Raw genomic sequence first — 13,630 nt, forward strand, 5'->3', positions numbered from 1 at the left:
GAGAAAAAGAAAATGAAATGAGACACAACTGTTAAAATTAGTGCGTCTTAGCTGGGCACGGTGGCACACACCTAGAATCCCAGTGCTTAGGAGGCCGAGACGGGCACGGTGGCACACACCTAGAATCCCAGTGCTTAGGAGGCCGAGACAGGAAGACTGCAGGTTTAGACTGGCCTCAGTAGCTTAGCAATACCATATTTTCTTTCTTTCTTTCTTTCTTCCTTCCTTTCTTTCTTTCTCTCTCTCTCTCCATCCCTCCTTCCCTCTCTCTCTCTCTGTCTCTGCTACCTCCAAGCTATACCCCCAGGCCTATTTTTTATTCTTGATTTTGAAATAAGGCCTCATTAAGTTAGAGAGCCTCACTATGTAGCTGAGGCTGGCTGCAAACCTGAACTCCTCCTGTCTCAGCCTCCCAAATACTGGGATTACAAGTATGCACCACCATGCCCAGCTAGAAAGACTTATTTCAACATAAAATATAAATTGATTAAAAAGGAGTGTAGCCCAAAAGTAGAGCATCTCTGGGTTCAATCCTCAGTACCAAAAAAATTTTTTTGGTGAAGCTGGGTCATAAGCACCTCTAAGTACTTTTGCAAATTTTGTAAGTGAAATTATATCAAAATAAAAGTTGTGATTGGATGTTGCCATTCACGTGTTTATAGAAAAATTTAAAGCATGCTGGATGTGGTGGTACACACTTGTAATCCCAGTACTTTGGAGGCTGAGACAGAAGGATAGCAGGTTCTCAACCAACCTTAGCTATTTAGTGAGGCCTCCGAACTTAGTGAGACCCTGTTTCAAAATAAAGAATAGCCGGGCGTGGTGGGGCACACTTGGAATCCCCTTCTTGGGAGGCAGAGACAGGAGGATCGCGCAGGTTCAAAGCCAGCCTCCCTGGCTTAAGGGACCCTGTTTCCAAATAAAATATAAAATACATCTGGGAGTGTAGTCCGGAAGTAGAAGGGTTCCATCTCCAGTACCACCAAAAAAAAATAAAGAAAGAATAAAAAAAAGAGGGCTGGGGTGCGGCTTGGAGGTAGAACACCCCTGGGTTTATCCTCCAGTACTGCGGAAAGAAAGAAAGAAAGAAAGAAAGAAAGAAAGAAAGAAAGAAAGAAAGAAAGAAAGAAAGAAAGAAAGAAAGAAAGGGAGAGAGAGAGGAGGGGGGAGGGAGGAAGAAAGAGAGAGGGAGAGAGAGGAAGGGAGGAAGAAAGGAAGGAGGGAGGGAGGGAGAGAGGAAGGGAAGAAGGAAGAGTTAAAGGATATTTATGGATTCACACAAAAGGGGAAGCCTGGAGCTCCATAGCTACCTTCCAAGCCTCAACACCACCATCACCAGAGATGAGAACGGACCCCCAAATCCAGTCTTGCTACACTACGAATCCTGAAGCCATCCGGTCTATCCTAAGTACCCTTTCCCATTTACCTCCGTTGCCCCAGAAGCTCAGGATCACGTGTCCCCATGTGGCTCGGGAACGCCCTTTGCTGTTCTTGACTCTCACTCAGCTCCCAAAGCCTTCCTCTGTGCCCGCTGGAATTCACTCAGTTATTGGCAAACTCCCCATCTTCTCAATCTCACCTTTGTATATGCCCTTCTCTTTCTTTCTTTCTCTCTCTCTCTCTCTCTCTCTCTCTCTCTCTCTCTCTCGGTGGTACTGGGGTTCCTGGAATTCCTTCTACCTCTGGGCTACACTCCCAGACCTATTTTATACTTTTTATTTGGAAACAGGGTCTCTTAAGCCAGCGAGGTTGGCTTCGAACCTGTGTGATCCTCCTGTCTCCGCCTCCCAAGTGCGGGGATTACAAGTGTGCACCACCATGCCCAGCTATGCCCTTCTCTTTACTGCTTTGATTCTACTCCAAAAATCTGTTTGGCCCGCAATCCCTCAAGTGGAGGTATTTTCTCTCCTACCTCCCCAGTTCCCAATTGTGAGCCTCTAAATTCTTTGACTTTCTCCCTTCTAATCTCCATGTTCTTCTCTATGAAATGGAAATAATCATCTCTGCCTCCCAGGACTGCTGAGAGTTGGCTAACTCATTCAGGAGAGGACTCGCTCGTGTCCTCTCCACTGCCCGGACACCAGTGTTTATCATCACGCTCTCACACAGGGCAGTAGCGGTGCATGGGAGTGAATCGTAGGCCTGCTGGTGCATACCCCGTCCAGCACGCTGTCCTCGTCCTGGCAGATTGCAAGCAGGTAGACGGAGGCTCTAAAGACCACCGCTGGGGGGTGCTCGCCCTGGTCCTGCAGAGAGAGGAGGAAGCTTTGCACAGCCACAAATAACTCTGCCTCGGAGACAAACCTGTTGATCAAGGAGAGCTTGAGTGAGACAGGCAGAGATGACTGCCCTGTCCTCCCTGGCCACATCCAGGCCACAGTCCTGCCCCAGCACCCACAGCCTCATGACACTGTGCCCAGCAGTATGCCGTAGGTTTTCAAGGCACTGGCACGCATATCTATGACACAGGTCTATGCCACTCAAGAGGTGGGGTGTCTTCCTGCTAGACAAGTAAGTACTGTGTGTGTGTGTGTGTGTGTGTGTGTGTGTGTGTGTTACTGTGAATGGAACCCAGAGACATTCCATCTCTGAGAGACACCCCCAGCCCTATTTTTTTTTTTTATTTTGAAACAGGGTCTCATTTAGTTGCAGAGGGCCTCACTAAGTAGCTGAAGCTGGCTTGAACCTGCAATCCTCCTGTCTCAGCCTCCCAAGTACTGGGATTACAAGTGTGTACCACCATGTCCAGCTTTAGAGGTTGTTATTTTTTTCCCCTGTGAATAAATAACACCCTAGCCGGGCGTGGTGGCACATTCTAGTAATCCCAGCACTTGGGAGGCTGAAACAGGGGGATCACACAGGTTCGAAGCCAGCCTCGGATGCTTAGTGAGGCTCTCAGCAACTTAGTGAGACCCTGTTTCCAAATAAAGTATAAAATAGGTCTGGGAGTACAGCCCAGAGGTAGAAAAGCCTTTGAGTTCCACCCCCAGTACCACCAAAAAATAAATAAATAACACTCTAAAGGATATCAAAGAACACAGATTAGGATTCTAAACCTTTGTTTTTCAGCACTGTGTACTAACTAGTCTTTCTTTTTCTTCTCTCTTTCTTTCTTTCTTTTCTTTTCTTTCTTTCTTTTTTTTTTTTTTGTGGTACTGGGGTTCCTGGAAACCCTTCTACCTCCGGGCTACACTCCCAGACCTATTTTTTTATATTTTTATCTGAAAACAGGGTCTCTTAAGCCAGTGCGGCTGGCTTCAAACCTACACAATCCTCCTGTCTCTGCCTCCCAAGCGCGGGGATTACAAGCGTGCGCCACCACGCCCGGCTTCTTTATTTGTGTGGGTGTGTGGTACTGGAGATTGAACCTAGGAGTATTCTACCTCTAAGCCACACCCCAGCCCTATTTTTTTTTTTTTTAAACAAGGTCTCACTAATTTATAGAGGGCCTACATGGCTGAGGCTGGCCTTGAATCTGCAATCCTCCTGTCTCAGCCTTTCAAGTACTGGGATAATAGGAGTAAGTCACCACACCCAGCTACTGACCAGTCTTAACCCCCTTCCAAGATATGAGCCTCTCCAGGATACAACCCATTTCTCACTATCCCTGTGTCCCAGCACCCAGTCCCAAGGCTTCGAGTCATTGAAGTGAACTGGGCTGCACACTAGGGTCCCAAGACCTGCCAGCAGCCACCTGCTCTGGGCACCGACCTGTCCCCGTGGATGTAGGCCAGGTAGAACAGGAGCAGGAAGCAGTACTGTCTCTGGCGAGCAGCTCCCTCCACATACTGGCGATCAGACAGGAAGGCAAGGCTTTCGGGGCTCCTGCTGCTTATCTGGGGCAGCCCTTGCTGCAGGATCTCAGACAGCGCGGACAGTTCTGGGAGGAGCAGGCAGGGAAGGCCACACAGAGAACACAGAACAGGCAATGAGCACAGAACTACTGCAGGCAGAGTGCTGCGGGGCAGGGAGGGTGCGTGCAGTACAGAGGAAATCGGTGCTGCTTCCCACACAGCTTTCAGCCTAAAGCAGAGACTAAAGTGAACCTGAGGAAGGACGCGGTACGAGGAAGGACGCGGTACATCGCAAACATGGGACATCTGTTCACTCATTCGTCTGACACACCGTCCCCTGAGTGGCTGTCTACTCTAGGTCAGGCTGGGGAAGGGAGGCTCTTCCCCCAAGAGCCGGTGGAGAACAGATAATGAGACAGACGATCGCAGGGCATGTGGTCAGTGCCATGCTCCAGTGGAGGGCGACTCGGGCCACCTGGGGTGGGGTGGGCAAGCGCAAGGGCGAGGCAACAGTGGAGGATGAGCAGAAACAGGCAGAGGAAGAAGAGAGGAGAATCCAAGGGACAGGAAGCACACACTGAGGCTTGGATGCATGAGAGGGAACGTGTTTCCATTCATGTGACTGGATGGCCAGTGAAGAGATGCGGGTCAGGAGCTGCAGACTACATAATACAACTCATGGCTAGATCGTGGAGGACCTCTAATTCAGCTTAAAGAATGTGGATTTTAAGCCGGGCGTGGCGCACGCTTGTAATCCCAGTACATGGGAGGCGGACACAGGAGGATTGCACAGGTTCGAAGCCAGCCTCAGCTATTTAGTGAGGCTCTCAGCAACTTAGTGAGACCCTGTTTCCAAATAAAATATAAAATAGGTCTGGGAGTATAGCGCGGAAGTAGAAAGCCTCTGGGTTCCACTTCCAGTACCACCAAAAAATAAATAAATAAATAAATAAATAAATAAATAAATAAATAAACAAACAAATAAAGAATGTGGATTTTAGAGCCGGGCATGGTGGCACATGCTTGTAATCCCAGTACATGGGAGGCTGGGACAGGAGGATCACTGGTTAAAGACCAGTCTTAGCAACTTAGTGAGGCTCTGCTTCAAAATAAAGAATAAAAAATAGAGCTAGGGGTGTGGCTTGGAGGTAGAATATCCCCCGGTCAATTCCCAGTCCTGAAAAATAATAATAAAAAAAGAATTTGGATTTTAACCAGGCATGTCACAGGCCTGTAATCCCAGTACTTGGGAGGCTGAGACAGGAGGATTTGCAGGTTCAAGGCCAGCCTCAGCAACTTAGCGAGGCCCTTAGCAACTTAGTGAGACCCTGTTTCAAACTAAAAAATAAAATAGGACTGGGGGTGGATCTCAGAGGTAGAATGCACCTGGATTCAATCTCCAATATCACAAAAAAATTAATTTTATCCTGAAGGCAGATTCCTGGATTTTTATTCCTTTGTGCCTATGTGCGGCAGTGGGGATTGAACCCAGGAGCATTCTACATCTGAGCTACAGCCCCAGCCCTATTTTATTTTATTTTGAAACAGTCTCACTAGGTTGATGAGAGAGGCTCACTACTTGCTGAAGCTGGTCTCAAACCTGCAATCCTCTCGTCTCAGCCTCCAAGTGCTAGGAATACAGGTGTGCGCCACACGCCTGGCTTGTTTTGGTTTTGAAAAAGACTCTTTGGCAGGCTCCTGAGTCTCACTGTGTTGCTGAGACTGTCCTCAACCCTGTGATCCTCCCGTCTCAGCCTCCTAAGTACTGGCATTACAGCTGTGCACCACCATGCCAGCTCCTAGATTTCTCACAGCAACACTACTTAATAAACAAAAGTGTATGTTAATATAAAAGGACCTCAGAACTTAAGATGTGAATGAAATCAGCTTTATGGGACATTCACCACATCGCCCTTATCTTCCACATTTTACCAGGGGCAGGAGAAAACTCCCTCATGCACACTGCCCCACCTACAGATGGGTGGGCTCGCAGTAGAAGGCCAGGGGAGTTCACACCTAACATTTGGTTTTCAGGTAGCTCTTTCCAGCAGTGAGTGGAAACTGGCTGGGGGATGAGCGGCTGGAAGTAGGGACCCAAGATGGAGGTCAACTAGAAGGGCCGGTCCTGCTAAGGCAGCAGAGCCAGGGCAAGTCCCAGGCCAGTGAAGGATGCAGACAGGCAGGGTTCCACGGCAATTTGGCAGCAGAGCCAGATCAGGTCTCCTAATTCCAAGTACATAGATTTTTCCACCAAAGCACACTCTGATTAGTATAATAATGAGACGAATATCCTTCAGCCTCACGCATCCTCCTGATACACCTAAGAAAGAAGCGGTCTATATGGAAGTCGGGTCTGCTGCTTTTCCTGGCCCTCTAGGATCTGACAAGCTGTGGTGGGGGGCAGCTGAGAGGTACTCTCCTTGTTCTGACAGGGAAGGAGTGGCCAGCAGCTGCAGCCCCCGCTCCGGCGCGGGGAAAGGCCATTGCGGTGCGGCTGCCAACAGTCTCAGGCTGCCAATTGTCATGTGCTGACCAGGCAGATTGCGAGAGACTGCAGTGGTGAGAGGACCGGGGGCCCAGCTGTGTTGGCAGTAATGAAAATCTCCCCTGGACTGTCTCTCTCATCAGTGTCTGAGAAAGACAAAAAGGGAGAGGATTTGGAGAGTTGGGAGTGACCTAGAAACTCCGTACATGTAATAAGAGGACACATGGCTGGGCACAGTGGCGCATGCCTACAATCGCAGCTACTTAGGAGGCCCAGGCAGGTAGATCACAAGTTCATGGCTGGCCTGGGCCACTTAGTGAGACCTTTTCTCAAAATAAAATAAATAGGGTTGGGGATATAGTTTAGTGTTAGTGTACTTGCTTAGTATATGCAAGTCCCTGGGCTCAGTCCCCCAATAACACATCCAAAAGAGGAAATACGTCCAGCATTAAGTCTAATTCACAAAGAAGGTATGAAGTCTGAGTGAGTTACTAAAAGAATGATTAAGTTGCTTTATGTTATACCGAACAAGAGGTCTAGGATGGAGATGCCGCAGAGGTTCGCGATCCCGGGGATACGTAGGCCTCCCCAGGAGTGTGGCAGAGCTTAGTGAGTACGCACCAAAAGGGGAACTCCCAGCCCTCGGCTGCACCTGCTCCTCCCTGCTGCATCCTCCTTTACCTCACTCAGAGCCCTCTTCCCTGCCTCAGGAGGCCTCTCCTACCTAACATGTACCCCCTCTTTCCCCCATCACCCTCTTTTCCCACTTGTACTTTATGTGGTACTGAGGATTGAACCCTGGAGTATTCTATCTCTGATCTACAACCCCAGCCCTGTTTTTTTTTAATATATATATATATATATATATATATATATATTTTTTTTTTTTTTTTTTTTTTTTTTTTTTTTTGGTGGTACTGGAGTTCCTGGAAACCCTTCTACCTCCGAGCTACACTCCCAGACCTATTTTATATTTTTATTTGGAAACAGGGCCTCTTAAGCCAGCGAGGCTAGCTTCGAACCTGCACCATCCTCCTGTCTCCGCCTCCCAAGCGCAGAGATTACAAGCGTACACCACCACGCCCGACCCCCAGCCCTATTTTTAATTTTTAATTTTTAAACATTTATTTATTTATTGGTGGCACTGAGGTTCCTGGAAATCCTTCTACCTCTGGGCTACACTCCCAGACCTATTTTATACTTTTTTATTTGGAAACAGGGTCTCTTAAGCCAACAAGGCTGGCTTCGAACCTGCGCCATCCTCCTGTCTCCGCCTCCCAAGTGCGGGGATTACAAGTGTGCGGCACCACGCCCGGCTTTTTTTATTTGAAACAGCATCTTACTAAGTTGTGGAGGGCCTCACTAAGTAGCTGAGGGTGGTCACAAACCTGCCAGTCTCCCAAGTACTGGGATTAAAAGTGTGCGCCACCACGCCCGGCTTCTCACTTGTATTTCTTTTGCAGCACCTTATTATCCACCCCTGGCATTATCTCTCTTTGTGTACTGCCTGCCTCTCTCTCTCCCTGGGTGAAGGGCTTCATCTCCCTAGCTCTTACCAGCACCTGGAATAGAGCCTAGCACACAGTAGATGCTCAAGAAATATTTGATGAATAAATGCAGACACAGATCAGGCTGTTTGTGTTCTAGTAAATGCTGGGCTCCAGGGCAAATAAGCAGAGAGCAAGGGCCTGGGGTGGGGATGCTGCAGAGGAGATGGCTGGGAGGGAGGGATTGGACATGATGAGCTTGAGGTCCTTCTCAGCCTTAGAGTCTAAGGTGCCAGCAGCCTTGGATTCCATCTTTTCTGATTCTGTTATTTCACCTCCCTATGAGCTGGTCTATAATCCCATCATTCCATGATACCATGGTTCTTCTGGGCAGCTTTAAGCAAAGATAACTACTGCATGCACTCACTACACAACCAATCAGCAAGGCATCCAGGCTGTAAGACTGCCGCGCGTCGCGTCTCGTGGCAGCTGACCCACAGCGCCTCACCTTCTGGGGAAGGCGGTCCTGTCTTCTCCAGAGATGACAGGAGGTTGAGGCACATGCAGTACAGGAAACTGGAACACACCTGGTTCAGGGCTGCGTGACTTAGAGGAGAAGAAAAAGAATGAGAGACGATGGCTGTGCTACTTTGGCTGAGATGGCATTATCTCTACCTAGAGTGCGCCTTGATACCACTCCTGTGTGCCAAGCCCAGTGAATTTCTAACCAGGCCACCGTCCTAAGGGAGCTATGAAAAGTAAACATGGAACCTGCTGCTCACAGCTCTAACTTGGGCACTTTGTCCAGACAGGCAGACACCCAAAATTAACTGAAAGCCACACATGGTGACACACATCTGTAATCCCAGGACTTGGGAGGCTAAAACAGGAGGATTGCAGGTTCAAGGCTAGCCTCAGCAACTTAGCAAGACCTTCAGCAACATAGCAAGAATTTGTTTCCAAATAAAAAATATAATAGGGCTTAGGGTGTAGATCAAAGGTAGAAACCCTGGGTTCCATCATCAGTAACACACACACACACACACACACACACACACACACACACACACACACACTGAAATAATAAATCAAGGAGGGCTACTCCGCCAGGGCTTTAATCCCAGTATTTGAGAGACTGACAAAAGGATTTCAAGTTCAAAACCAGCCTCAGCAACTTATTGAGACTCTGAGAAATCTAGCAAGACCCTGTTTCAAAATAAAAAATTAAAAAGGGCTGGGGGAGCTGGGCATGATGGTGCACGCTTGTAATCCCAACATTTGGGAGGCTGAGACAGGAGGATCGCGGTTCGTGGCCAGCCTCAGTTACTAGTTAGTGAGGCCCACTGCAACTCCGTGAAACCCTGTTTCAAAATAAAAAATAGGGTTGGGAGTGTAGCTTAGAGGTAGAATGCCCCTGGGTTCCATCACCAGTAACACACACACACACACACACACACACACACACACACCCACACACAGGGCTGGGGTGTAGCTCGAAGGTAGAATACCCCTAGGTTCAATCCCCAGTACCACAAAATGGGGAGGGGGATTACTAAGTTCCAATTTAACAAAACATACAAACAAAAAATGCCCCTGGCCAGGCGTGGTGGTGCACGCTTGTAATCCCCGCGCTTGGGAGGCAGAGGCAGGAGGATCGCGCAGGTTCAAAGCCAGCTGCACTGGCTTAAGAGACCCTGTTTCCAAATAAGTATAAAAAATAGGTCTGGGAGTGTAGCCCAGAGGTAGAAGGGTTCCATTTCCAGTACCACCAAAAAAAAAAAAAAAAAAAAATGCCCCTGGGTTAGGAGAATACTAGAAATACTGAAGATTACTAGAAAAAGAAGAGGTTGAATCCAAGAGAGGTGATCAAGGAATAGCACAAACTTCCACAATTTTGACACTGAATCCACAAGGATCTTGAATTCCCTCCTGAGCCCTGGATGTTCTCCCCAGAGCTCCGGAAGGGAGTGAGACACGGCACCTCAGTCAGCATCTGCCGATACACTGATATCAAATCGATGTTCTGAGTAAAGACAGAGACAGGTAACAAGTCAGAGGCCTGCTCTAGAAATCGAACATGACAGATGAGAGGCGACCACCTCTACTCTGAACAAGAAAGCTTCTCCTCTGGAATTGCTGGGTTGGCCAGCTGGAACTTGACTGTCAGTGCATCCCTTCACTCCCGAGAGCCTTGGTTTCTCTATTGTTTTTTTCTTTTTGTGGTTTTGGGGGTCGAACCCAGGGGTATTCTACTTCTGAGCTACACCTACAGCCCTATCTTACTTTTTTTATTTTATTTTATTTATTATTTTTTTTATTGGTGCACTGTATTCATACATCATAGTGGGATACAAACTTTTGTAGACATACATGCACATATCGCCCAGTCAGCCCCCACCCAAACCCCACCCCATTCTCTCCCCATCCCTCCCTCCCATGCTTGGCTTAGTGGTTGACATCTAGTATTATAGCAATTTATCCAAAATTAAAAATGATAATCTCACATAATAGTTTCATTTGTCTGATACCAAGCTTTTGATGACTTAAAGATAACATTTCAATATTTCTTTTTACTTTCTTTCTTACCAGAGAATATTTTTTTCTATTTTTTTAGGTGAAACTATCATATATTTATATATTTATTTTTCAGAAAAAAAATCTATCCTAATATGGAATATGGACTCTAGATACCCAAAACGATCTTGAAAAAGAACAAAGCTAGAAGATATATATTTTCTGATTTCAAACCATATAAAGCTACAATAATTGAAACAGTGTAGTACTATTCTAAAGGCAGATATATAAACCATTGGAGTTAAATAAAAACCTCGAGCTAAATTCTTCCCTATATTGTCAAGTTATTTTTGACAAGGTTTCCACGAACCTTTGGTGGTGGAAATAATAATCTTTTAACTAAATATTGTTGAAACATAATAATTACATGGAAAAGAATAAAGTTGGACCCTTACCTAATCCCATATACAAATATTAACTCAAAATAGATAAAAGACCTAAATATAAATCTTAAGACTATAAACTTTTAGGAGAAAATCTGGGTCATAAAACCTCACAACATTGAAATTGGCAGTGATTTCTTGGATATGATTTCAATGGCACAGGCAACAGAAGAGTATACAAACTCCCTAAAAAATAAAAAAGATATTGTATATCCAAAGACAATGTAAACAGAGTTAACAGTTACTAATAGAATGGGATAAAATATTTCCAAATGCTATATCTGAAGGTATATTAATTTTCCAACTAGAAATCCTAAAAATTAATAACAATAATGGCAAACAATACCATTTAGAGATAGGTAAAAGACTAACATAAGTAATGAATCTCCACAGATAACCAATCTTAATTGTCTGTTGGATGGAAACTCTTGTTTCTCTGGTTCTGGTGTTACCTGTTTCTTCTTTGTAGTTAATCTCTGAGTATTTTTTCTAGCGCTGGTTTTGAAGACATAAATTCCTTCAGTTTCTGTTTGTCATGGAAGCTTCTTATTTCCCCATCTAATTTGATAGAAAGTTTTGCTGGGTAGGAAATTTTTGGCTGGAAGTTGTTTTCTTTCAGAGTTTGGAATATGTTACTCCAAGCCCTTCTGGCTCTCATGACTTGGTTTGGGAAGTCTGGAGTGATTCTAATTGGTTTGCCTCTGAATGTCACTTGGCCCTTTGTTTTTGTTGCCTTTAAGATTCTCTGCTTGGCTTCCACATTGGTCATTTTGACAATTATGTGGCGTGGGGATCCTCTTCTCCGATCCTGTCTAAAGGGAGTTCTGTAAGTTTCCTGGACCTGCGTATCGACCTCTTGCTCTATGTCTGGAAAATTTTCTGCTATTACTTCCTTGAAGAGATTGTTGATCCCTTTGGTTTCACTTTCTTTTCCCTCCTCTATTCCAATTATTCGTAGGTTAGCTCTCTTAAAATGGGCCCATATTTCTTCAATATCAGATTCCTGCTGTTGGATATTTTTTCCTAGATTAGAAACTATGCGTTCATTTTTGGAATGATCATCTTCTAAGAGCGAGATTCTGTTCTCCATGTGGTCTAATCGGTTGTTTGTGCTTTGAATTGAGGCCTTGACTTCATTAATTGCATCTTTTATCTCTTTTTGGCTCTCTCTGAGTTCTTTTCGAAGCACCTCTATTATTTCTACAGTTATTTTCCTGATTTGATCTTCTAGAAATCTCTGATTTTCTGTTTTATCGGGTTCTGATGTTGTGGGGTTGTGGGCATTCATTGCTCCAGTATTATTCCTCTTTCCCATGATTTCGGAAGTTTGTGCCTTCTCTGGGTTCTTCCCTTGGGTCACTATGACTTCACTTAAGGTGTTCTGGATCTCTAGTCAGTAGTATCTCAGACCCCACTACTCCTTTACTGGGTTGTATCACAGAGTCTCCGACCCAGAGAGTCGATAGAGGCTGCTTTAGACTGTGGGTGGTGCCAGGTTGCACGTTCTCCTATGGTGTGATATCTCTGCCACCGCCCCTCCCCCACTGGGTCAAGTCCCAGGGAGTACAGTACTGGGATTTCTCCTCTGTGGCCCGCAATTTGACTCACTGTTCTTGAGTACGCAGATGTAGCTGTACTAGATTCGGTGAATTCTCTGCTGCTGCCGCCAGTGGCAATTTGGCACCGCTGCTACGCCCTCGGCCGTGAGGCTGGCGTATTTCTTCTTGGTTTTGATTTCCACTCTGAATCCCTGCAGCGTGTGCTGAGCTCAGCCACTGGGAGCTTTAGCTTTTACCTGCGGCGAGAAATCCCGCCTGGCTGTTCCGCAGCGGCTCACCTCGGCTTGCTGTAGCCATCCGGTGAAGTCGCAGCTGTCGCCGGCAGTATGGCGCTGCTGCTGCGGCCTCGGGCGTGAGGCCGGTGTATATCCTCTGTGGCTCTGAGCTCTGTTCTCAGACCGCTTTCTCTCTGGAGCCTGGTGATTTTTTTGTTTCTCTGGTGATGGTGTTTTCTGGCTATGAAAGGCGCTGATTTTGTGGTAATGGAGATTGGTTGTTAGCGGGGCTCTTAAGCCCCGCTTTTCTCGGTCGCCATCTTCCCGGAAGTCCCTATCTTACTTTTTATTTTGAAACAAGTCTCCCTAAATTGCTGAGGGTCTGGCTAAGTTGCTGAGGCTGGCCTCAAACCTGTGATCTTCCCATCTCAGCCTCCCAAGTACTGGGATTATAGGCGTGTACCACCATGTCTGATTCAGTTTCTCTATTTATGTATGTATTTATTTATTGAATGCAGAGGCATTCTACCTCTGAGACTATACTTCTAAGTGCCATTTTATTTGGTGTGTGTGTGTGTGTGTGTGTGTGTGTGTGTGTGTGTGTGTGTGTTCACTGGGAATTGAACTTAGGGGCATGCTACATCCCCAGCCCAATTTTTATTTTTTATTTTGAAACAGGGTCTCAAAAAACCCTGCAATCCTGCAGGCCAAAAAATCCTGCAGTACTGGGGATGGAACCAAGGGGCATTTAACCTCCGAGCTATACCCCCTGCCCTACTTTTTTTTTAAATTCTTTATTTTGAAACAGGGTCTCACTGAGTTGCAGAGGGACTCACTAAGTAGCTGAGGCTGTCCATGAATTGTGATCTTGTGGTCTCAGCCTCCCAAATGCTGGTATTACAAGCGTGCACCACCACATCTGGCTTATCTTTATTTTTGTGACAGAGTCTCACCAGGTCGTTGAGAACCTATGATCCTTCTGTCTCAGCCTCTCAAGTACTAGGATTATAGGTGTCTTCCAGCATGGCCAACACAAATTAGTTTCCCTATTTAAACATTGTGTGTGTGTGTGTGTGTGTGTGTGTGTGTGTTTTACACTAGAGATTGAACACCAGCCTTATTTTATTTTTTTA

At 46.2% G+C, this 13,630-nt stretch overlaps 1 protein-coding gene across 1 annotated transcript in view; it reads right to left on the reverse strand.

Annotated features, from left to right (window-relative positions):
- Positions 1-13,630, reverse strand: part of MEI1 (meiotic double-stranded break formation protein 1) — a gene marked incomplete at both ends in the record, with an annotated part of 81,435 nt that overhangs the window by 24,658 nt on the left and 43,147 nt on the right. The window contains 3 exons of the mRNA XM_080704775.1: positions 2,157-2,304; positions 3,712-3,880; positions 8,275-8,372. Of these exons, the coding sequence (XP_080560901.1) occupies positions 2,157-2,304; positions 3,712-3,880; positions 8,275-8,372 (415 nt within the window). The remainder of the gene's footprint in view (positions 1-2,156; positions 2,305-3,711; positions 3,881-8,274; positions 8,373-13,630) is intronic.

The sequence above is a fragment of the Muscardinus avellanarius genome, assembly GCF_963383645.1.
Source record: "Muscardinus avellanarius genome assembly, chromosome: 11".
Lineage (NCBI taxonomy): Eukaryota > Metazoa > Chordata > Mammalia > Rodentia > Gliridae > Muscardinus > Muscardinus avellanarius.